The sequence below is a fragment of the Pteronotus mesoamericanus genome, unplaced genomic scaffold (assembly GCF_021234165.1).
Source record: "Pteronotus mesoamericanus isolate MK-2021 breed Mesoamerican mustached bat unplaced genomic scaffold, CSHL_Meso_final scaffold_232, whole genome shotgun sequence".
Lineage (NCBI taxonomy): Eukaryota > Metazoa > Chordata > Mammalia > Chiroptera > Mormoopidae > Pteronotus > Pteronotus mesoamericanus.
In genome coordinates this window covers 23,291,139-23,317,500 of record NW_026555311.1, presented here as the reverse complement: position 1 = coordinate 23,317,500, position 26,362 = coordinate 23,291,139, and the positions used below count along the sequence as shown (strand labels likewise).

General features: G+C 36.0%; 1 protein-coding gene across 1 annotated transcript in view; it reads right to left on the bottom strand.

Annotated features, from left to right (window-relative positions):
• FAM13A (family with sequence similarity 13 member A) overlaps positions 1–26,362 on the bottom strand; it is a 266,776-nt gene that overhangs the window by 122,556 nt on the left and 117,858 nt on the right. Inside the window, exon 7 of the mRNA XM_054591743.1 lies at positions 3,789–3,952. Coding sequence (XP_054447718.1) covers positions 3,789–3,952 — 164 coding nt within the window. The remainder of the gene's footprint in view (positions 1–3,788; positions 3,953–26,362) is intronic.

Here is a 26,362-nt window from a genome sequence, read left to right as displayed (position 1 = left end):
AACACACACTATTTTTATCTATTTAAAATTTATCAGCTAACAAATAACTTGTTCTGGAAGGTCACTGTAAATGAAAACAGCTTCATATGTCCATTTTTGAAATGAAAATTGGCATAATATCTGTTACTTCAAAGATATAAAAATTATTTAAAACTTATTTTTGGTTAAAATTACTTTAATTATCGCCACTTGTCTTTTGGTGATTTGTCTCACAATCTATTAACAGGTATCCAAAAAATAAAAAGTAAAAACCTCTGAACAGATCCTACTGACTTGGATAGAGGCAAGAAGCTGATGGACCATCTGCTTGATGACAGGTAGCAAAGTGTGTTGTTCCATTTCAACCCATGTAAGGTTTTTGAGTGTGAAGGAGTCAGTCCTTAAAGGTTGTACTTTAAAAAACTTGGTAAGAATATAGGAAATTCATAAACATTAATATGCATTTGTTTTAACTGGGATATGCTGACCGGAGGAACAAAGAGTGGCTAAAGTTAGCAGAGCCTTCTCTCCATATAGTCTCACTTGATTTGTACCTCATTCTCCAAACAGGAAGCTCTTTTCTTGTTACTCTTAGAAGCAAGAAACTTTTTTCCTTTTCTGACTCAATGAGTAAGAATAATTATATAAACAACAAACATTGGAATTTTTCTTTTCATTATTTAACTTCAGGCATTTTTGGCATAATTCTTTAAAAACTAATTTGGAAAGATAATATATACTCTAGTTCTTGTTAGCCAGCCATCTGACCCTGGTTTTTAAACTAGGGAAGGAAACTTGAAGAAGGCCCAGTGTTTTGCATCTGTGCCCCTAATTCTTTTCTGAAGTGTTCCTCACTAACCAAGGCTAGCTCTTCTACTGATCATGCCCTTGCTTTGAGGCACAGGCTAATTCTTCAACTGTCTACTGCACAAGATCAGGAGCCCACTCATTCACAGAGGCTACGATGTGAAGACACCCTCGCTGTGCACCAGGTGCCTCACCTACCTTACGCAGGGAGTCCCTGCTTGGTCTCTGGATTCTGCCCTGGAGGTCCCTGTTGTATTATTTTCTGGTCTGTAACATCAGCTTCTTTCTCTCCATGAACTCTACCTGCTATGTTGACAAACCTGCATACATTTCATTCATTAAAATACTATTATAATACCCCAAATGAAGCTAAACAAATAAACAGCCCAACCCTAAAACTCCTCCAAACAACAGCCTGTCTCTCCCTCTCCTCACAAAAGGCACAAAGACTTGCCCACATCTTTGTCCTCAGTAATAACAATGAATTCATGGGGTCTCTCAGTTTGCTCTGGATTGTCTCATAGCCTCTTTGCTGCTCTCAGCACCCTTACACTTCCGTTAATCTTTCCTTCTGCATAGTTGCCACCTCTTTTATAAAATACAAATCAACAGATCATTTTCTTGTGTACCCCTGTCATCACTCTTCATCATCTTCAAGAGAAAATGTAAACTCCTTAATATGGGGTACATGATCAGACCTATTTAGGTTAGCGTCTTACACCACCCTTAGCCTCTTCTCCATTCCGACCTCCAGATGTTCTGAACCCACTGCTGCACCGCGCTGTCCTCTGAGTTGTCCTCACTGCCCTGTGTGTCCTTGCATGTGTGGGGTTTTTCCCAAGATAGGAAGCAGCCTTATCTTGATTTCCCTGCCCAGTACACTTCTACTTAACCTCCTATCCTTACTTCAGAAGTCCCTCTCCTTCTGAAACCTTCTCTGACCCTAATCTCCCCACACGGTCTCTGCCTTATCTCTGTCCTCCCACAGCAGCCTGTGGACAATAGTTGAAGCTCCTTAAGAAGAGAACCTGAGTCTTATTTATGACTTTCTCACCAGCCCATTTCACAGTGCCTGGTACATAGTAGGCGCTTAGTAAATGTGTATTTAATGATAATTACTGCATTTCTATTCACCTGCTCTCTGTCCCTGTAAACACAGGACTTCTCTCCTTCTCTGAATCTCCAGCAACCAGCAAGTAAGTGCCACATAACTAGATCTCAATAAAAATGAGCAACTGTTGAAGGAACCAGCAATATAACCACTTCCAAACCCTCGCTCTCCTAATAGCTCTGCATGCTGATTGAAGGTTATTTTTTCTAATATACCAACTTAACATGGTTCCCATCACGGATTCCTCCCCAGATGAAACTCTCACTGGCATCCTATTGCCTGGAGGCTGAAGCCAGGTTTCCTTATCTCAGTTTTTTGCTCTTTTTTGCTCTTTTTTGATCTTCACAGACTCTCTTCTCTTCTCCCTTCATGTCTCAGTTCAGGCCTTCTCTGCCTCCTCAAACTAAACTACTTGTCTTTGAGTCAGTCTATTGCATGAACTTGCTTTAGTTTCTCAATGCCCCATTGATCAGAGTTAAAATGACCTTTTTCATGGGCCTTTTTCTATTGTTTCTAAATGTCTTCCTACTACCTCCTTCACCAGAATGTAAGGGCCATGAACACAAGGTCCTGGCTGGCTTTGCTGAGTGTGGCATCCTGTCTAAAGAGCTTCCTGGAACCAGAGGGTAAGCGCTGAACACTTGTTCCGTGAAGACTGAATATTTTCCAGCTCGCATTCAAGGTCCTTGATGGCCTGGCCTCACTTTTCTTTCCCAGCCTGTCTCTAGATAATTCCTTATGTGACACCTGTCCAATATTTCCCAAACACCCACTGTGCCTCCTAACTAGGCCTACTTATGCGAGCCTTGTCTTCCTTTTCTTCTAATTTAAATTATCTTCATCTTTTAAATCCTACCAAAACTCCATCTCTTCTATAAGGCAATCCAAAGTGGTAAGCTTTTAAACTGTATTATTTACCTATTTAATATCTTAAATATCTTTCAATTCTTTACAGCCCTCTGTCTTTTAATGAAATTTTTAAGTTTCAGAAATAGGTTTTAAGTTATAAACAATAAAAAAATTCTTAAAACAGAGAATTCTTTGTTATGAATAAATAAGATTCAGACTCCATTTTATTCATTCTTTAAAAATTGCATGACTTTTTCTTCAAGTATACCAAAGAAGTTTGTTTTGTGCAACATAATGGTTAAAAGACAACATTCAAAATTTGTTATTAAGGTTAAATTTGTTATTATTAGTTATAATAAATAATGTGTTATAACACATTATTTGTTTGTTATATTATTTATTATAACAAATAATATAACAAATTAGTTATTATTAGTTATAACAAATAATTTGTTATTTGTTGGTTCTAGTAACAACACTGATGTCCACTCTAACTGCATATTATGTTGGCCACTGACCATACTATGAAAAGGCATAACTCTTCCAACTTTTAACTGAGAGTCTAGCATGTTCTGATTGATCATATAATTTATTTTTTTTAAGATTTTATTTATTTATTTTTAGAGAGAGTGGAAGGGAGGGAGAAAGAGAGAGAAACATTGATGGCAAGACAAACATTGATCGGTTGCCCTTTGCATGCCCCCAGCTGGGAACCCAGCCCACAACCCAGGCATGTGCCCTGAAAGGGAAAGGAACTGACAACCGCTCGGTTTGTGGAATGATGCTCAATCCACTGAGCCATACCAGTCAGGGCCATAATTTGTTTTAATATAGAAATAAAATACAACAAACAAGGAATGCTTCTCTGATAAGAACTATTAGTCAGAATGTTCTCAAAACCCAGAGTGAATTTTAAATAGTTTTACTGATCAGCATCATGTTGAACTTAATAGTATTAAATACAAACATATCTATACCTATGGGCCTAGATATCAGAACAAGAATGTAATATATAATGTGTAAACAAAGCAAACATTCCAACCTGGATGCCAACTTGGCCCCACAAGTGTCCTCTGCTGAATTCATGTCATCCCAGCAGGGTTTTCTGTGACTTAGCCGCAGGCTGACCTGAGGGACACCATCAGATAGCTCTGGTTGCGGTACCCTGTAGACCTGAATAGATCCCTCACTCTTGGACTTTGGGATCTAAAAAATAAAATTTAAAGAAACGAGAGAGAGAGAGGAATGAAAAAAAATCCTTCAAATTGAATTACTGAAGATAATTTATTTTAACTTACTAATAATCTAATGTATTAACTCTAAAAATATCAACCTAGGTATGGATTTTAAAATACATACAAAAATTCTTATATAGCAAAGAGCACAGTGAAGGGGAGATACCAATATTTCCAAGGGGAACTTTCAACTATATGTGGCTTATACCCCTCTCCTGGATCCTCAGGCCTAACATTCCTTAGAATAATTATTCTATGTAATGAGAGGTTATGAGAGTATATCAGATTGCAACCTGGAGTGAAAGAAATAAAAAACAGAAAGAGGCAGAAAAAAAGACTGAGAACCACTTAGTAAAGAATGCCAGTGTCAGAAAGGTGTCTAGAAATATTTTCTACCAACAAGCAAATTACACATCAGTTTGTTAATAATTTCTATTGTAATTCTCTTTGTAGAGCAAATTATGATGTAACAATTTTTAGTTAAGGAAATAAATAGGAAAAACACAACGCTTTTAGTTCTCTTATGTCTCTGAAATCATGGGCAACACAAGTGCCAACTATTGGGAGTATTAACATCTCATATCTGAGGTTAAATGCTCCCTCCAACACCAGAAATACCCTCATGCTCTCTTATTTTATACCATAAGGAATGTGAATACAATCAATATTCTTTTTCTAAAAATGTGTATAAATCACGTCAGAATTGTAGCAAGATTTCAAACACCCGGATCAACTCATGTCTAGGATGCTGGCCTTTCCCCCTGGGAATGTCACCAGTTCCTCACTGGCCGCTCATCGATTGTGTAAGAGTGAACCAAACCCTAATGTTCTCTGAAGGTGAGATAAGCGTTCACTACCCACAGAGCTTCTCCATCTAACCGCATGTCTTAATGAGCTTTCCCAACTTTGAATTCCTGTAACACAATTTACATTTGATTACATGCCATCTGATACCTTAATCTTTGTTCATAATCATGCTAACTTTCTAGATTCTATGACTTTAACTAGATCTCTGGAGATAGAAACAGTCTCATCTTCTTATTTCTCTTCTTCCATCCCTTCTCTTTTTTCCTCTTCTTTATGTTATTATTTTTAACATTTTTACCATCAACTCTAACACTATTTCGAACCCATTAATAAATACATACTGTCACACAACACAAGTTGCAACTATAAGACATTCCCAAGATACTGAGAGACCAAGAGGCTAGGATAATATGGGGACAATTATGTACATACATATATAAAAAGTCATATCTCTAGAAGGATTACATAAAAATAATACATAAAATAATTTAGCAGAGAGTTAAACGTAGCACAAAGCAAATATGCAATAAAAGCTAGCTTTCATTTTGTTGTCATGTAAAGTCTGCCCAAATCTGATGATTCCAGTTTACAGTTTGGTTGTATTGATCTATAGGGCTTTCTCACAAGCTCCTGAAAACTAAAGAAGGCAAGAAAAAAATGTTTAGAAATTATAAACTCATGATAGTGCAGATACTGCAGTTGATTCCATTTTGTCAGTTTACATCAAAGTGTATTTCTGTGATAATTTAATTTCTATAGAAATAACTTAGATGTAATTGTCATTAACCATAAGTTTTACAATATAAACTCATTATTAATATATACCAAAGTAGTAAAAAGAATCAAACTTGTGCATAGAACCTGAAAATACCACATAAAGCTTATGGGTTATTTATAAAATTTGTTAGGAAAAAAGTAGCTCAGTAACCCTGAGACTGCTGTAAGTGTGGAATATATACATATATATTTTTAAGGGATTGTACATTTTTAAAGGTGATTAATAAAATATTCTTGAAAATGTACCTTGAAGACTATATATTTTCACTATAGAAATTACTAGAAAAAAATGATTTTAAAACCTGCTGTTTTACTGATATAATTCATTCCAGTACAAATATATTAACTTTGAGAGAAAGGAAGAGATAATTTTCTTTACTGTATCTAGAATTTTCTTTACTGTATCTTTACTGTATCTAGAATTTTAGGAATACATGATTTTAGCCTTGGCCTTACAAAGTAGGTAGAGAGGATAGTTTTATTTGTATGCTTCTAGGTGTCCATTTCAGACTGTATACAGTTTAGTGGTGAACTGGGAGGTGCTCAAGGCCCCTTTCATCAGAGAACTCTCTGAGGAGGAGTATGACACCAGCCAGCCAAGCCCAAGGGTACAAGGAACATGTAATTACAGTGTGGCTTTGAAGCAGTGGTTCTTGCTTGGAGCCAATTTTGTCTGTTAGACATTCTGGGTTGTCGTGACGGGAGTGAGGGTGTGTGCTATTGGTATCTGGCGGGCAGAGGCCAGGGATGTGACTAAACATACTACAATTAACAGGACAGATTACCATGAAAAAAAATTATTTGGCTCAAAATGTCACTAGAGCCTAAGTTGAAAAACCCTGCTTTAAGCAATGATAAGAAGAAATCTGTATTGAGGCAACTCTTCTCTTGATATACTTTTCTTCTAGTTCCATCCTCTTTTTTTTTTTTTTTTTTTTTGCCATTGGCATGTTAAGATGTAATAATGGGTCAAGACAAACTTTTAGCAGGAATGGGCCAAGCAGGGTACTTAGGCCTGCCTTGTCTAGGCAAGTGTCACTCGTGCATCATGAGGTTTGGCTCAGTCCTGTTGGGCAGGGACTCCAAATAGGGCCAAAAGCCTTATTAAAGACATCACTCAGTAATAAATGGAGTAAATTTGACTGGAAAGACCCACCTGCAGACTTCTCATAATGGGTGGCTGTGGTAGGAAAATGGCTGCTGGTTTGGGATTCAGACTGGGTGACTAGTCCCTCTTTCCACTGAAGATATCCACTAATTCGCACCACACTTTGCTTCTTTATTTTAGTGCTTTCTTCATCATAACTTTTGTGCTTGAGGATGAAAAATCTAAAAGACCCCAACCATCTATGAAAAGCATTTTGCTCAGAAAAATTCTGCCACTGGCGATTTGAGATAAGGATCTCTGTGATTTATGTGTACAACTAAAATACTAACAATTCCAGAAATCTTAAAAAGAGTACATTCCATACATGTATTTGCAGGTACGGGATAGTCTGATTAAGAAGGAATTTAAGCAACTGTAGTATTTGAGATGTAATAGGAATGGAAACAAAAGAATTACTTTTGAGAATAAAAAAATAGAAAATATTCTCTTAGGTGCTGTTATAAATAAACATTTAGAGAGCATTTACTCGGTGCCAGGTATGTTTTCAAGAGATTTACATAAATTAACTCTCAGAACATTTAATTCTCAGAACAATCTCAGGAGACAGAGACTATTATTATTTTACCATTACCATTTCATATATGAGGAAACTGAGGGATAAAGAGTTTGAGTTATTTGTCCCAGTGACTTAGTGGAAAAGCTACAAGTATAACCCAAGTAATCAAGCCTCAGTACCTGTGCTTACCAATACTCTATTTGGTTTCATGTTAAGCATTAGAATTGCAAGAAAGAAAGATGTTTTTAGATAAAAGTCACATTATAACCCATAATGCAACTCAATTTCTTTTCTCTGTTTTTTTTTTTTTTTTGGTGAGTCGATAGTTAAAACTTCCCTTAACTCTATCTCTCTGGCACCCCCTGAACCATTCTAGTAAAATGATCGGAAAAATAAATATCAGATATGAGGACAGAACTATATGAAGAATATGTTCATCACATTTTTATTTGCAATAGGCAAAATAGTAGTCATTCTAAATAGCCAAATTACTGTAATAGGTAAGTTGGGCACATCTATATGATGAAAGATTGCGCAGTTATTAACATATCTACAAAGCTTTTAATGAGACTGTGAAACAATTTTTCTATGACATATAATATAATATAATATAATATAATATAATATAGTGTGAGCACAGAAAATATGTAGAGATAGCTATATTCCTTCAATAAAACTAGGTCATTGCCATACTTAAAATATACATGAATAAACTTCAAAGACCAAAACCAAATTCTGTTACAGCCAACAGTACAAATGTTTTAAGATGATCTCATCTTAAAAATCAAATAAAGCTGGGGGGGAGCAAGGTATAAGGGGACTAAATGGTAATGGAGAGAAATACAATCAAGATTAAACAAACAAAAAAAATCAAATAAAGAATCCAGCACTTGAAAAACATGTCAATAATACTCAGCTCTCATTTCCCGATATCTAGATGTGACTAAAAATAAAAAAGTCATAAAAAATAGTCTGCCTCAACTTAACGTTTCTCCATATGATCTCCCACTGTGAGGGCACAACAGTGAGCCATGGGTGCAGGCCTGCTGTCTCTGGGTGGGGGCTGGTGGGAGCCGTCTGCCCTGCAGAACTAGAACAAGGGAATGGGAGGTGGATCTGAAGCAGGAAGGACTCAGTTTTCTGGACAGGGACCTGTCTCCCTGAAATTCTTGGCTCCCTTTCCTTTTTGTAGGTGAAGTGGGTTTCCACTTATTATGCTTCCTCCCAGAAAAGTAACGTGCACAAGAGTCAACTGCAGGAAAATTTGTAATAAAAATTTACTCTGCTATTATGAAATGGTAAATAATAATTTTTAAATTATTTAAATTATTATTATGTTCTCTAGATCCATCCATGCTGTCATAAAGGGTAAAATTTTCTTCCTCTTTATGGCCAAGTAGTATTCCATTGTGTAAATGTACCATCATGCTAAGTGAAACAAGCTGGTCATGATTTCACTCATATGTGGAATCGAATGAGCAAAATAGAGCCAGCCTTCTAGATAGAGAGCAGGCTGACAGCTCTGGGGGGCTGAAGGTTGGAGAGTGGAGATGGAAGAGTGTATAAGGGGGATAAATGGTAATGCAAACAATACAATAAAAGATAAACTATTAAAATTATTACTAGTAGTAACACATTTTTAAAAGCTTAAGCATAGCAAAGCAACGTTTTGATCCTAGGAGTCATCCTAAGCACTGTTCAGTTATTGGCCTTGCATTTTGAAATTACAAAATCTGTTAAGTCTGTTCTTTTCATCATCAGGTACTTTGAGAGATGATTAGAATAGGGCAAAGCATTATACTCATGGCTCAAATGATGCAGAAAGATTGTGACAGAAGTAAGAAAGCAGAAAAGTTAACTTTTAACATTTATACTTTCTAAATAAAATTCATTAGATGTCCTCATCTGCTTGACCTTTTCTCTCCTCCATTTATCATTTGTATGAAGGAAGGAAAAGCCTCTTGCTTTTCTTCAAACTCTTTAAATTCATAGTCTTCATAAGAAAAAATGGTGGAATAACAAATTAAAAAAGAGACGGTTAGGTCTGATTTTTTTTAAAGGTAGGCATTTCTAGTTTAAAAACTTAAAAAACCTCCTAACTCCAAAGAAAGCCTGTTTTTGTCCAGAAATGTTTAATTCTGCTTTTCAACAGTGAGGTTTGTTTTCTAAATGGCTGCAATTCTTTTGATAAGTAATTTGACCAATCTATTATGTGCTAGCTACAGTATTAATAATGTTCCAGGTTTTTGTTTTTGTTTTTCTTTTCCTGAGAAAGTTATTAACATGCTTTAGGGAATTTTGAGGATTAGTTTCTTGTACATATCTTTCTCTTTCTTGCTCTTTTATTTTTTTTGTAAAAATAGGTCAATGTTAATGTTACAACTTACTTAGATCACCTCTTGAACTAAGTTTTAGAGTGAATCTGTATGTTAGCATAAAATCAGTTTAACTTAGTTTGTTTTAAAAAAATTACTCATACAGGAAAAGACAGAAATTTCACAATTAAAAAAAAGTTTATCTTGAAATATAAATTTTCAGGTCAATTACAGGTTCACTGTGTGGCTCAAACAAATAACAAGCCCTTTAGTACATGGTTTTCCTCAACTCGTCCCTTCTCATGTCCTCTCTCCTCTACAAAAGGGGAGTGCCAACCCAGCAGAAATTTGGGTCTGTTTTGTTAGTTGCTGGAGCCTGGCATCCTAGAACAGTACCTCGCTAGTAACAGGCAACCATTAAATATTTATATAATGAATAAACAAATAAATGACAACTAAATGAAATCATCTACCTCCCTCACAGAAACACTGAAATGCTGATAGCATTAAAAAAAAAACAATAATTATATTTGTAATCATTACTATTATTTTAGAACTTTTATTTATATTCAGTTTCAAAATATGTAAGTTGGTTTAAAAAATAGCTATGGTACAAAAGTGAAAATAATCTAAATTTATAGAGCATAGAAATGACATTTACTAGGACTGTGCAGCCCCAAGAAGAACCATTTATCTTGGGACTTGGGCTCAAGGAAGTCTCACCTTTTACAAGACACTCACAGATAAATCTATACATGGCAGTGAGGTGAGGCCTTTTACATTAATATCCACACAGTTCCAAGTGCCATTTTACAAATTTGTGCATTTGCATCCCTGACCTCAGGAAACAATTCAGGCAAAAGTTATTGTGTAAACTGAGTAGTTTAGGAATTTAGGAATAAGGATTTCACAAATTTTCTTTCTAGTTTTATTCAAAGACGGCAGAGTAGGTAGAAGCTGCACTCATCTCCTCCCATGACTACATCAAAATTAGAACTAAATTATAGAACAATGAACCAGAAGAACCATTTGAAGACTCACTGAACAAAATGTCTGACTAAGGATATGCAGAAGAAGCCACATAGAGACTAGTTGGAGGGACAGAGACGTAACAGGGGTGATCCCACATTCACATGCGGCAGTAGAGAATCTGGAGGGACATCTCAGCTGCAGAGGCACCGCCCAAGGAGAAGGGAGGCGTCTCACTCCCATGCAGAGTTTTTCCAGCCTAGAACACCAGTAGCAGGAAGAAGGGCCCACATAACATCTGGCTGTGAAAATCAACAGGGATTCTGTCTGCCCAGGTGAGCAGGAAGGTTGTTGGAAGCTCAGGTACCCTTTTAAAGAGAAAATGTACAAAATATCACTTGTAGGCACTCACCCTGGGCTCCAAAAGAAGAACGGCAGCTTGGAGGGTACTAGAGTTGTAAGGGGAGAGAGAAAGTCGTGTGACTTTAGGGAGAGGGCAGGAGGGACAGCCGCCAATGCCTCTGTGTTGACCTCTCCGGGGCGGCCCAAGGACACCATCTTTCTTGGGTGGAGCACTATCCCCACCAAACACTAGCCCCACCCTATGACTCCCAGAGGCCCTGCCCTACCCAGCTCACACAGGGCTATAAGCTCTACAGCACCAACCAGCCTAGCCCTGCGCTGATCTTTCTAAAAACACTCTTGAGGAATTCTGAACAGCCTTGGGGAATGCCAGAGACACTCAAGGAAGGACTGAATTGTGTGGCTTTATGAAAAGAGCTGTTTCCTCTGCATGCAAGACCAGCACCACTGTTCCTGCAGCATTAGCCTGGGGAGCTACACTAGCTCCACCCTATCAGCCAACTCTCTGAGGACCTGCCCTACTCAGCTCAGGAATAACTGTGGGCTCTGCCAGTGGTGACCAACCTAGGCCTGTGTTGCAGTCTTTCTTAAACTCTTGAGGGATGCCAGGCAAGCTCAGGGGGGTGCCAGAGACATGCAGAGAGAGACTGAGTTGTGTGACGTCAGGATGAAGGCCATTTCCCCGTACTCTTGGTGGTTGTCACAGTTCCTGTGCTCAGCCCCCCTCTTCATGACCAAATCTTAACCTGCATTTATCTGATGAACTCTACTGGCTCTACCTTGATGTCTCCCTGAGATTCCACACTGCTTCAAAGGCCCACAGGCCTCAGGGAACTCATGACTGGCCTCGGTACACACTGAGACTTTTGTTCAGTGGCCTCAAATCCAGCACTGATAATGAGTTTGCATCTCTATTAACCTGTGAATACCACTCACTTTTATGTGGTAACTCCCTGAGACCCTAAGTCATGCATAACTTGCATACCGCCGGAGGCTTCTTTTAGTGGCTGAGCCTAAAGAGTAGCTGGCAGATGGCAGGGCATCTTAGGGTGCCTTGGACCTTTTGATGACCTGCCTCAGGCCTGAAACTGGTGGCAGCCAACCTTGGCATTCGGCTTGGCCTCATCTACACACACTGAGGCCCAGCACAGGCAACTACCAACCATGGGTCATTTTGTAGCTCTTAACAGGTGGTCTAGGGCTGGTCCCAGGCAGAGTATGACACTCACCTGCACAGGAGTCCCTCCTAAGCGGCACTAGAATTGACACACCCAGTGGCTGACTTCAGACCACAACAGAGCAGGACTTGATTAGCTCTACAAGCAGCACACTCCAAAAACGATCTTGGTAGGCACCAGACACTGCTGAGGCGAATCATGCTTTTGGGGGTTAGCCTCTGCACAGCAGTTCGTACACTGGTTGTGGCCAATCCTCACAGCCAGCCAGCCTGAGGGTCAGCTCCACCTATAAATGTGCCCAAAATAATCAAAGCTCTACAACAACAGGAAGGCACACAACCTATACAAGGGACATTCCTCGAGCACCCAGCTCAGGTTATCAAGGAGATTGTGCCACTGGGTCTTACAGAACACTTTCTATATAAGGCCACCCTACCAAGACTAGGAGGGATAGCAGATATGCCCAATACTCAGAGACAAACACAGAGAGTAGCCAGAATGGGGAGATAGAGAAACATGCCCCAAATTGAAGTACAGAAGAAATCTCCAGAAAAAGATTGAAATAAAATGGAAGCAGCCAATCTACAGCTATATAGTTCAAAACGATGACTTATAAGGATGTTCAAGGAACTTGGTGAGAACTTTAACAGCATAAAAATGGACATAGAAACCATAAAAACACCAATCAGAAGAGAAAAATACAATAATTGAAATGAAGAATATACTAGAAGGGATCAACAGCAGAATCAACAGCACATTAGATGAAGCAGATGACTCAATCAGTTATTGGGAGGAAAACGTAGCACAAGACACCCAGTCAGAGGAACAGAAAGTAAAAAAAATAGAATAAAATAAAATAAATAAGATAGTTTAAAGAACCTCTGGGACAACATCAATAGAACAAATCTGCATCACATGGACGAAAGGAGGATAAAAGAGAGAGCAAGGGATTGAGAAAATTTTGAAGAAATAATGACTGAAAACTTTCCTAACTTGGTAAAGAAAATAGACATACAAGTCCTGGAAGCACAGAGAGTTCCAAATAAGATGAACTGAAAGAGGTCCACACCAAGACACATCATAATTAAAATGTCATAGGTTAAAGACAAAAAAGGAATCTTAAAAGTAGCCAGAGAGAGACCTACAAGGAGCTCCCATAAAATTGTCAGCTGATTTCTCAACAGGGATTGGCATGAAATGTTCAAAGTGATAAAAAGCAAAGACCTACATCCAAAACTCTATCCAGCAAAGCTAGCATTTAAAACTGAAAAAGAAATAGAGCTACTCAGGCCAAAAAAAAAAAAAAGAAAGCTAAAGGAGTTTATCACCACAAAACCAGTATTATAAGAAATGCCAAAGAGACTTTTTTTAAGGAAAAAAGAAGAACATAACAATAATAAAATGGCTACAACTATGTACTTATCAATAATCAATTTAAATATAAATGGATTAAGTGCTCCAATTAAAAAACATAAGGTTGCTGAATGGATGAGAAAAGAAGACCTATATATATGCTGTCAACGAGATATCCATTTCACATCAAAAGACACGCATAAACAGAAAGAGATAGAAGTAAATATTTCTTGCAAATGGAACAAAGCAAAAAAACAAAACAAAACACAAAAGGTCAGGTAGCAATACTTATATCAGACAAAACAGACTTTAAAATAAAGATTATTGGAAGAGACAATTTAGAACATTATATAATGATAAATAAATCAATCTAACAAGTGGATATAAACACTTATGCACCCAACATAGGAGCACCCAACTATATAAAGCAAACTGTGATGGACATGAGAGAGAGATTGACAGTAATACAGCTATAGTAGAACGCTTTAACATCCTATCATCATCAACAGCTAGATCTTTCAGAAAGAAATCAAAAAGGAAACAGTGAACTTAAATGACACATTAGACAAGACAGATAGATAGATTTAATTGTTATTTTTAGAGCATTTAATCCCAAAGCAACAGAATATACATTCTTTTCAAGTGCACATGGAACATTTTCCAGGATAGACCACATGTTAGGAAACAAAACAGGTCTCAATAAATTTATGAAGATTGAAATCATATCAAGTATCCTCTCAGACCACACTGGTATGAAACTAGAAATAAATTACAAGAAAGAAACTGAGTAACACAGAAACACATGAAAGCTAAATGACATGTTACTAAACAATGAATGTTTTAATAAAAAGATCAAAGGGAAAAAAGATACTTTGAGACAAATGAAAATGAAAATATAACAGCTCAAAATCTATGGACACGGCCAAAACAGTTCCAAGAGAGAAATTCATAGCAATACAGTCCTACTTCAGGAGACAATAGAAATCTCAAATAAACAATCCAACTTTACACCTAAAGGAACCCAAAAAAAGAACAATAAACAAAGCTAAAAGTGAGTAGAAGTAAAGAAATAATAAAGGTCAGAGCAAAAGTAAAGAGCCTAAAAAAATACTGATACAAAAGATTAATGAAACCAAGAGCTGGTTCTTTGGAAATATAATTGTTTATATTTACTGAAAAAACTGAAAATGGAACTGCTTTATGACCCAGCAATTCCACTTCTGGGAAAGTATCTGAAGAAACCTAAAACACTAATTCGAAAGAATATATGCACCCCTATGTTCAGTGCAGTGTTATCTATAATAGCCAATATTTGGAAGAAGCCCAAGTCTCCATTAGTAGATGAGTGGATATAAAAGCTGTGGTAGATTTACAAAATGGAATACTACCTGGCCATAAAAAAGAAGGAAATCTTCTCCTTTGCAACAGTATAGGTGGACCTGGAGAGCATTATACTAAGTGAAATAAGCCAATCAGAGAAAGAAGAGTACCATATGATTTCATTCATATATGGAATCTAATGAACAAAAAAAAAAAAAAAATAGAAACAAACCAAAAGTTAGAGAACAGAGAGGCAGCTGTGAGAGGGTGGGAGGTTGGGGGCTGAGTTAAAAAGGTAAAAGGATTCAGCAAAAAAGTTAAAAAACATTAAAAAACAGAAAATCTAAACAGACCAATTACAAGTAGCACATTGAATTAGTAATCAAAATCCTTGCAACAAAGTCCAGACCAGATAACTTCACTGGTGACTTCTATCAAAAGTTTAAAGAAGAATTAATACCAAATCCTTGTCAAAGTCTTCCAAAAAGTAGGAGAAAAATCAGTCCCAAACTCATAAGCCCACAAAACTCTCATATCAAAACCAAACAAGGACACAAACACTAAAAAAAAAAAAAAAAAAAAGACTAGTATTCCTGATGAACATACATGCAATAATCCTAAACAAAATATTAGCAAACCAAATTCAACAATATATTAAAATGTTCCCTTTTTTGAGCATCAAATGAGTTCATCAAACTACGTATAAAACATGAAACCATGTTTTGATAATGTCATTTATGAATTCTTAAAAATTCTCTGATTCTTCTAAGAATACATACGGGGCAAGGGAGGTTTATGCAGCCTAGGTTTCTCCAAAAATGAAAGGTAGCTCCCCAGAGGAAGATAAGTTTGTACAGGATTCTATATTGTTCAGCAGTACTTGGGGCTGCTTCCTCTGGAACACCCATGGAAAGCAAAGTAAGGTCCAAAATTTTTTTGGTTTTTTCCATAAGATGGCTCTAGTTGTGCTTAGTTACCTTTAACTTCATTTGAAACAATTCTGTTAGATTGTATTTAACATCTGTCATATCAGCATGCATTAAAAAAATTATCAAAATTGGTAAATTTTTGTGTAAACATTTTAATATTGAAGATGGATGAAAATAAGTGACCTTTTTAACATATTATGCTTTATTATTTCAAGAAAGGTAAAAATGCAACTGAAATGCAAAAAAAAAAAGAAAGAAAAAAATTAGCACAGTGTATGGAAAAAGTGCCATGATGGATCAAACACGTCAAAAGTGGTTTGCAAAGTTTCGTGCTGGAGATTTCTTGCTGGGTGATACTCCAAGGAAGGGTAGATCAGCTGAAGCTGATGGTGATCAAGTCAAGACATTAATTGAGAACAATCAATATTACACTGCATAGGAGATAGCTGATATACTAAAAATATCCAAATCAATAAAGTTATTAGTGGAAATGAAAAATGTGTCTTTTATTTTACAGAAAAAAAAAACTACATGAACTTTTTTGGCCAACCCAATAGAAATCATTCTTCCATGACTGCGAATAGTAACTACCACTATTATCTGGTGATCTGTTTGCATTTCTATGATAAATCCATATGTAAAAGTACATTTTTCCGGGGTGGGGAACACCTCTCACATCAATGACAGTGAAGGAATACTGCATTTAAAGCTTTGTCTGAAGGTGCTGTTTTGGTGAGAGGGACAGCACATTTGAATCTGAATGTATTTGTCAATGTCTGTTGTGAGCATGGCTGCCAAAAAATGATTAAAGGGATAAAACAAATGCTATTTATTATATAATCCAAGTTTTTTTTTTAAAAAAGTCCTTACTATAAACAAGAAAAACTGATGAAACATTTTGCATACCCTTTGCCATACTCAAACTAATACACACGGTCCACAAAGCTGCCTGTAAGTTCTGAGGCCTGGAGTCAGTGAGTTCTCTTCCATTTTGATGGAAGTCTCCCTTGTTAGGATGCTACTCAGCGTAACAGAGCTATTAACTGTTTATTCAACTGCAGTAAAATACAGTCTCAATGGATTAAAAATCATTCCCACTGTCAAAAATATAAGCAAATACTTCACTTTACAACATATTTATGGGGAAGAAACTGGCTTTGAACTGTACTTCTCCCTGTTGCCAGCTATATAACTTTGAAGAAGCCCCTTAAATTCTCTAAGGTTCAAAGGCCTCGTCTGTATAATTAAAAACCTGCACCTCATAAGATGTCATGGAAATTAAATGAGATCATTCTTGTCCCATTAGTGCCTCGAACAGAATAAGAACATGATGAATGATAGAAGTGAGAGCTGTTAATTTTAATAATTGATAAAAATAATAAAGGACTTTAGAGCTTAGAAAGACATGTCCCTATTAGCAAACTAATCGAGTGGTTTAATCTGAGATAGCATTCTTCAAATTTGACAGTGCAATTCGGTGAGGATTTATTGAACGGTTGCACCATGCTAGGCCTCGGGCTAGGTCTTGGTGTCATTAATGACGCTGGCTATAGTTTTAAAGAAGTGGATGGTCTAGCAGGGAGGCAGACGCATAGACTTCTACCTCCAGCAATGAGTACAACTGCAATGATAGCTAACTGGTGGGTGTTTACTATATGGTAGATATAATATTTAAGTACTGCATTTAAATGTTTTTTTCCCCTCATTTTTCAGTTAAAAACAACCTTATGAAATAGATATTGTTATTTCTATTTTATAGATTATAGAACAGAGATACAGAAAATTTAGGAAATTTCCCAAGGTCACCTAATTAATAAGTAATGAGTTCAGGATATGAGTTTCTGGCAATCCTGTTCAGAAGCCTGCAACCTTAACTACATTGTCCTGCCTCTTATATTTTTAAAACATTCAATAGCAACATATATTTATTGAGCACTTACCAACATATTTTTTTGTGAGGCACTAAGAAAACAATGGATGATAAATCAGACCTATTCCTGTACTCTGGAGCTTATAGTCTACTGAAGAAGATGACTATTAATCATATAACGGCATGAGTATATACAAATGAGTTGTGATAAATGTTAAGAAAAATTATAAGTGTTAAATAAGAAATGTATAATGTATGCAATGTTATGGAAGAATACACAGAACACACACAATTAATTCTTCCTGAGGGAAATAAAGGTGAGGAGGAAAGGCCTCCCAGATAATGAAAACAGAAGCAAAAGTACAAAATAAGGAATTTGAAATGATTGGGCATAAAAGGGAACAGAGAGGTGTTGGTCAAGACTTGAGGCTGCAGGGTTGGACTTGGGCCAGACTGTTAAAGGCAATGTGCGCTATGCTAAAGAATTTGACCTTTGTTCAGTATTCCGTGGGGAGGCAAAGTATTTTATGATGGTTATTCTGGCCATGGTGTGGAGGAAAGACTAGGAAGATATTAATATGTTTTTGACTGAACCTCCTTCAAACAGTAACCTTTATTGATAATGTACACCCCAGATTACATTCATCCATTTTTCCATCTTCTAACTTTTATGTTCATTAACTGGAGCTTGAGTAATGGACACTTTGAGTTGCCTTTCCAGTGCTCATATCCTTCCTTCTATGCCAATGTCCCTAATTTCCATTGGTGTTACACTGGGTTCTCAAGAACGTGAACTCCTTTCAGGGCACTGGGGTGGATCACATGACCTAGACCAAGCCAATTTGCATATTCCTATCTCCTAGCCACAGGTCAATCTGAGGAATTTTCCTGGGAATGGTAGGACAAAGATTCTCACTTGTAGTACATGTGGTAGTTCTGAAAGAGATTTCTAGTCTACAGGTCTATGATGCTTCTGCATGTCTTGTAAGCTGACTACCTTTGTTTTGTATTATCTTGTCAATAAAATATTGGCCACTGTTATTGTTGAAGGTAATAAAGTATTCTTCATCTCAGATCCAGGAGTCTCATTTCTTTGGCTACCATACATGAAACTGTGGCAGATTAACTTGTCAGCTTGCAAGCAAGGTAAAATCTCAGACCCTTCACAGTTCTCAGTTGGCAGCACATAGCCCTGGAGGACACTGGTACCCATCCTGATGATATGGTCTTAACATGAAGCTGACACCACAGAATTCAAAAACATGGCAAAAAATTAGGTCCTTGGTAGACGTCATTAAGCTATGTGATAAAGCTTTGTCATAAGCTCACAGTGTTTCTAATATTTTTAGTATATGAGCCAATAAATCCCCTTTGTTCCTTTTAAATAAATTGCAATTGTGTTTGTTTGCTACTTGAAATAAAAGGTACTCTTTCTTGTTTCACATAAGCCATATTTTTAAGTTGAAAAACATGTCTGGAACACAAGCCAAATTAACTCTGGAATAGTCACAGGTTACTTTGTTGCTGAAAGATATATTATTATCAGTTTAAGTGTCATTGATTAATCTGAGTGTGTGGCAGAACTTGTACTGAAAAAATCTCTTTCTGGAAGAGCATAATAGTAAAAAGGATTCACAAAAGTTTTTTGGGATGTGAGACCACTACTAGTTAAAACTTGTTTTAAAATTCAAGTCTGAAAAAAATTGAACTCTGATATTCTGCTTTTAATTGTTTAGCAGGTCCAGCAGAATATATGAATCTCATTTATGAGGATTAGGTAGATCTAAGAATTGCTAGGCTAGTGATAAGCCTTTATCATCCTATGCAATCTAATATGGCCACAAAAACGGTCTTTTGACTGGGGACATGATGAGTATAAATAACTATGTTTTTCTTTATTTTTTCCTCCATTTAAAAAATAGAAAAGAAAAAGAAAAAGATGGAATAAAGGGATGTGAAGTCTCTCGTGACAAGATGAGTAAATAAAGGCCTAATTTGAATCATCAGTGTAAGCACTCAGTTAAAAGGGTTTTAACATGAAGTGGAGAATAAGTTCAAATAGAAATTTTATGATGTACTAAGATCTCAAAGTGTAAATCTAAAGAAGACAACAATGTTTACATAAAGAAGGTTGTACTGTGAAGGACAGAGCTTTTGATCACATGTCTAGGTTTATATGCTCAGAAACATTCAAACCCAGTTTTGCTCCAGAGTTCATTATGACTATCTACCAATGGAACTTCCTAATTTCCATCGAACTTTTTTCTTCTTTTTCTTTTTCCACATTTTACTTAATTTTTTCCAGTTGTATCAACCTTTACTGTTTTTCTTTAACTGTTCAAATACATTTGTCTCCACTTCCCCCCCACCACTATCCCCTGCCCCACCCTCAATCCTTCCCCACTTTAGCTTTGTCCATGGGTCCTTTATACATGTTCCTTGACTTGACCCTTCCCCTTTTTTTCCCCATTACCCGCCCCCTTCCCTCTTGTTACTGCAGTTTGTTTTGTCTTTCAATGTTACTGGTTATATTTTTCTTGCTTGTTTGTTTTATTGATTAGGTTCCACTTATAGGTGAGACCATATGGTATTTGACTTTCACTCCCTGGCTTATTTCGTGTAGAGAAATGCTCTCCAGTTCCATCCATGCTGTCACAAATGGTAGTAGCTCTTTCTGCTGTGTAGTATTCCATTGTGTAAATGTACCATGGTTTTTTGATCCATTCATTTATTGCTGGGCACTTACGTTGCTTCCAGCACTTGGTTATTGTGAATTGTGCTGCTACAAACACTGGGGTGCATAGGTTCTTTTGCATTGGTGTTTTGGGATTCTTACTTTCGTCATTTGTAAATGGGAATGACATTAGTGATAGTGTCTACATACAATGATGTGTGAATTTAAGTCATACATACAAGGGCTTAAAATAGTGCCTGGCATATAGTGAACATCCAGTAATTACTAATTGCCATCATTAGAACATACATCTTCTTGAATCAGTAGAAAGAGCATCAGCTTTGGGGTAATCTCCTAGGCATGTCACTCAGCCTCACCACTTAGGAGGTCAGTGAGCTGGATAGTTCACTCAACTTATTCGACCTTCTGCATCTATGAAATAAGTATTATTGGAAGTGTTACTGTGGAAGCTAAATGACATAATGGATATGAATGGCATGGTGCAGGCACAGAGTAGGGGCTCAGTGAAGAATAACTATCGCGACAAGAGAGCATCCTGGTTTGGTTGGCTAGCCTTGGGCTGGGGGCCCAGATTCGCTGGACTCAAGCAGCCTGATTTTTCTGCTGAGCCTCTTTGCATGTAAAGTTGAAATACCAGTACCTATAAAAGACCAGAGCTAGTGTGTGGAAAATGTCTACCTCATAATAAGAACTGATTTGGGTTATTTATTCCTTGGGTTAGCAAATCATCTCCCAAGGGCCAGTTCCTGCCAGAGCATATGGTTTTGTATGGACTGAAATCCAAGAATGGTTTTACATTTTTAAATGGTTGGGAGGGGAAAAAAAGAAGATTTTGTGACTCATGAAAGTTACATAAAATTCGCATTTCAGTGTCCAAAAGTAACTTTTTGTTTGAACACACACACACACACACACACACACACACACACACACAGGTTATTGAAGATTAAGAATTATTTAAAAAATGGATTATACTGAGTCTTTTCTTAACATCCTCCTCAATAGGTTCTTGGAATTGTGGTGAAAAGATATAACAAACCAATTTCACCATAGCTAATTGATATAAACAAGAGTTAAGTTCCTAAGACATCTCATCAACGTTATAATGAAATGATACTGAACTTTATTCCAGGACCTGCTGTACCCTGTAATAACATAATGAGAGAAGGAGAATAAATCATTCATTCATTCGATAAGCATTTATTGAGTGTCTACAGCAGGCAATATGTCAGACTCAGTATACATGAGGACGAATACCATACAGCCCTATTCTGTAAAGAGTTTATACTCTACTGAAAGGTAGATGAAGAAGTAGTCAAAGAAAAATATATTAACATGGGACACAATAGAAGTGATCATTTCCATCAGGCAGAAGAATGCCAGGAAAGCCTTCAAAGAAGAGACTTTTGAGTGATTAGTTAGTATTTGATGGGCAGATGTGGGTGTTGGTGGAGGTTCAAATACATTTCTTCCATCTTTCCATTGAATCATATCTTTCCTTAGGAGTCTCTAATCAAGATAACTGAGAGTTTCATTGTGCTTGTGATATTTTAACAAGGAGTTATCTATGTATATGAGCTAACTAGTTCCTTTGTAAATATGTACTGTGTTTTTTAAAATATTGTTTTTCTTTTAAGAAATAGAAAAAAATTAAAATGTTACTTTCTCTGCCATTCATAGTTATAGCTAAGTAATCAAACTGAAAGGCAGTAACTTTTAAAACTCTAGACATAAAACTTATGAGGAAATATATAGTACACTCGCCCAAATATCTCTAGCTATTTCATGACTACAGAAATGACAGGGCATTTCAAGGGAATAACCAACAACTTGTAATAAACATTAGAAAAAATATTCACTTACAGTCACCCAAAGAGAAAAATAAAATATCTGTGAAAAGAAATAATTGAGTTCCTGAGGCCACATAAATATTTAATTGAGTCTTACATCTGCCTGGTGTAGACACTCAGTAAATGCTTGTTGAATGAATGATTTATTGTCCTTTTCTTTCATTGTTATCAAAATGTCTTCCAATTTTTGTTTACTTTTATTCTTAAAAACAACCCTATTGTATTCTCTTATTCAGATTTACATTTTGGGATTCGAAAACAGCATGAAAATTTTTATTTGAACTTGTTCTCTGCTTCATGTTAAAATTCTTTAATTGGATGCTTATCTTGACTTCAGCAAATATAAATCAGAAATAAATTAAAAGCAGGAGAAACAGTGATCAAGATTATAATAAAATTTTTAAATCCCCCTGAGGATAGTTTTCCAATGCTTTTAGAGAAAGGAACTGAGGGCAGGAGGGGGAGGGGAGGAGGGGGGGGAGAGAGAGAGAGAGAGAGAGAGAGAGAGAGAGAGAGAGATGGGAAAGAGAAACATGAATTGGTTGCTTTCGTGTATGTGCCCTGACTGGGGATTGAACCCACAACCTGTGTATATGCCCTGGCCTGGAATTGAAACTGTGACCCTTTGATCTAAGGGGTGATCCTCCAACCAACCAACTGAGCCACACCAGCCAGGGATAAAATAAATTTTTGAAAATTAATTTTCTCTATCCACATTTTTTATTATTATTTTTGTCTTAGCCAGTATCTTAATAGAAGCCTGGGAAGAAATTCACTCTAAAAGTGACTCATCATTTCTCTAATGGCTCATGAAGTTGAGCATCCTTTCATTTATCTGTTGGCCATTTGTAAGTCCTCTTGGAAGAATTGTCTGTTTAGGTCCCCTGCCCCCTTTTTAGTTGGATTGTTTGTTGTTTGGTGTCAAGTAGTATGAGTTCTATATATTGCATATTAATCCCTGTTCAGAGCTGTTGTTTGCCTTTTTATTTTGTTGTTGGTTTCTTTTGCTGTACAGAAGCTTTTTAGTTTGATATAGTCCCATTAATTTATTTGAGGTCAAATTAATAAAATCTTCTCTACAACCAAGGTCCATAACTTTAGTACCTATATTTTATTCTACGTAATTTATTGTTTCAGCTTTTATATTTAGGCCTTTTATACCTTTTGAGTTAATTTTTGTATATGGGAACAAACAGTAGCCTAATTTCATTCTTTTGCATGTGGCTTTCCAATTTCCCAGCACCATTTATTGAAGAGGCTTTCTTTTCTCCATTGTGTATTTTTGGCTCTTTTATCAAAAACTATTTGACCTTATACATGTGAGTTTAGTTCTGGACTCTGAAGTCTGTTCCATTGGTCTGTGTGTTTTTCTGCTAATATCATGCTGTTTTGATTATCATTGCTTTGTAGTATAATTTGAAGTCTGGGAGTGTGATACCCCTGACTTTGTTTTTTTCCCTCAGGATTGCTTTGGCTATTCAAAGTCTTTTGCGGTGCCATAGAAATCTGGTAATTTTTTTGTTCTATTTCTTTTAAAAAATGTCCTTGGGATTTTGATAGGGATTGCATTAAATCTGTATATTGCTTTGGGTATTATGGACATTTTAACTATGTTGATTCTTCCAAGATGCTCAACTTCACTAGCCATTAGAGAAATACAAATCAAAACTAGAATGAGATACCACCTCACACCTGTTAGAATGGGTATTATTAACAAGACAAGTAACAACGAGTATTGGAGAGCTTGTAGAGAAAAAGGAACCCTCATTCACGGAGGGTGGTAAAATAGTATAGCCCTGATCAAAAAGAGTACGGAGGCTCCTTAAAAAAATGGAGAATAGAGTTACCATTATGACCCAGCAACCCCTCTTCTGGGTATCTAACCAAAAATTTGAAAACATTTATTCACAAAGGTATATGAATCTTTATGTTCATTGCAGCATTATTCATAGTGGCTAAGACAGAGAAAAAACAAAAGTGTCCTTTGCTAGATGATTGATAAAGAAGATGTGGTATGCATATACAATGGAATACTACTTATCCATAAGAAAAGATGACATACTAAGCAAAATAAGTCAGACAGAAAATGTTAAGAACAATATGATTTTATTCATATGCAGGATATAAAACTGAAAGCAACAAATGAACAAACAAGAAAAACAAACAAAAACTCACAGACACAGAAAACAGTAGAGTGGTTACCAGAGGAAAGTGGGGTAGGAGGGCAGTAAAGGTTAAAGGGGGTCAAATATATGAGAAAAGAGGATTTGACTTTGGGTGGTGGGCACACAATGCAATATACAGATGATGTATTATAGAATTGTACACTTGAAACCAGTATAATCTTATTAACCGATGTCACCCTCCAAGACATTTAATTAAAAAACATTGAGCGTTTCTAAAATGCTTTAAAAAACTGACTCATTAGATTAAAAGGGAAAGGAGAAAACATGTGATTTCTTAACTATATGAATTATAGGAATAGTGCTGTTCTGTTAGACACAATTATAAGAAAGAAAAATATTAAACAATGGGGAATGGGACTTAAGTAACAAGAAATTCATCTGCTTGAAACTAATAAATAATTTATACCTTATAGTTATTACGTAAGTTTCAAAATGATAGTATATCTGTAAAATATACCCAACAGAATACCAAAAAGAAAAAGAAAAAAATTCAATCATACAAATTCTAAATTTTAGTATCTGCTAGTGGTAATAGCAAATAATGAAAGTGATTAGTAATGATAATGATTCAGGTGTTTATCTTGATATGCAGCAATTATGCTTCTATGATAAGAGTTGGCAAACCTTCTCTGTGAAAAGCCAGATAGGAAATATCTTAGCCATTTGGGTTGCAACTGCTCAACTCCAGTGTTGCCATTTGAAAACAACCCTATGTAAAGAGATGGGCATGGCTGTGTTCCAGCAAAACTCCATGTACAAAAGCAGGTTGCAGGCCGGATTTGTCCTGTGAGCCATTATATGCTGACCCGTGTTTTACATCATTCATTTCTTTCAGCTTTTTCTTTTGTCTCTGTATTTACAATCACCAAAGGATCTACTTTGTGCGTATAATTTAATATTTAATTATTTTAAATGATTCATTTGCCCCGATTTTCACATATTTAACCTCTAGAATATAATTGTAAGCAGTCCAGAAAACAAAAAAAAACATTTTCAATCTCACTGGAAATCACAAAAATAATATTTTTTACATTCTGATTAGAGAGATTCTAATTTACATCTCTCATGTTTGTAAACATTTAAGGCTGATTATGTCACATGTTCAACAGTTTGTAGAGCAATTGGAATGCCCTGCATACATGCTATCAGTGGAAATATGAATTAATAGAGATAGCAATGTGGCAAATGTGTAGATACCTTAGTATTACACTAATCCTGATAAAATATATTAATATGTTTTTTGTAGAATTTCACAATCAAAATGCTGAAAATAACCTGAATCTAAACAAATAAAATGTGTCACAGTCATACAGTAGAATAACAAAGCAGTTAGGTAAATATACAGTTTATTCTCATTTGTGGTAGTTATGTTTTGTAAATTTGCTGTGAATACTGAAATTGTGAATATTGAATCACTGCTCCTACAGAAAATACAGGGTTAGGTTCCTATGGGCCTCTCAAGACATTTTTAATAATTGATCAATGTATTAACCTTGTTTTATTTGTGTTTCTGTTTGAAAACATTTAATATATTGTTGATTTCTTAACAATGAACTCATAGCCAGAAGCACTATAACTCATGTCTGAACAATGCTTAAGAATAGAGATATATATATATCCCCTCTAAGGCACATGATAGCCTTCTTATGCTTAGATAAACTAAGCCAGAGCTTGGAAATTTTGTCCAGTCAATATAAGAAATACTAAGAAAATCAAGTGACTTAAAAATATTATTCACCATATCAAGAATACAATAATAAATTATTAGACATATGAAGAAACAGAAAAATGTTTTTCATATACAAGAGAAAGGCAAGTGAAGAAGACTGATCTCAGATTATCCAGATATAGGATTTAGCAGATAAAAATTTGTATCAGCTATTATAAGTGTGATCAATGCTTTAAAGGAAAATATGCTCATAATAGAAATATCAGTAGAAAAGCAGAATCTATAAGATAAAACCACCAAATAAAATTTCTATAAATTACTAAAAAACATTAACTTAGAGAAAATTTGTAAGATGGCTTCCAAGAGATTTGAGATGACAGAAGAGTCATTAAACCCTGAGACAAAACATTAGGTATTAATCAATCAGAAGAAAAAA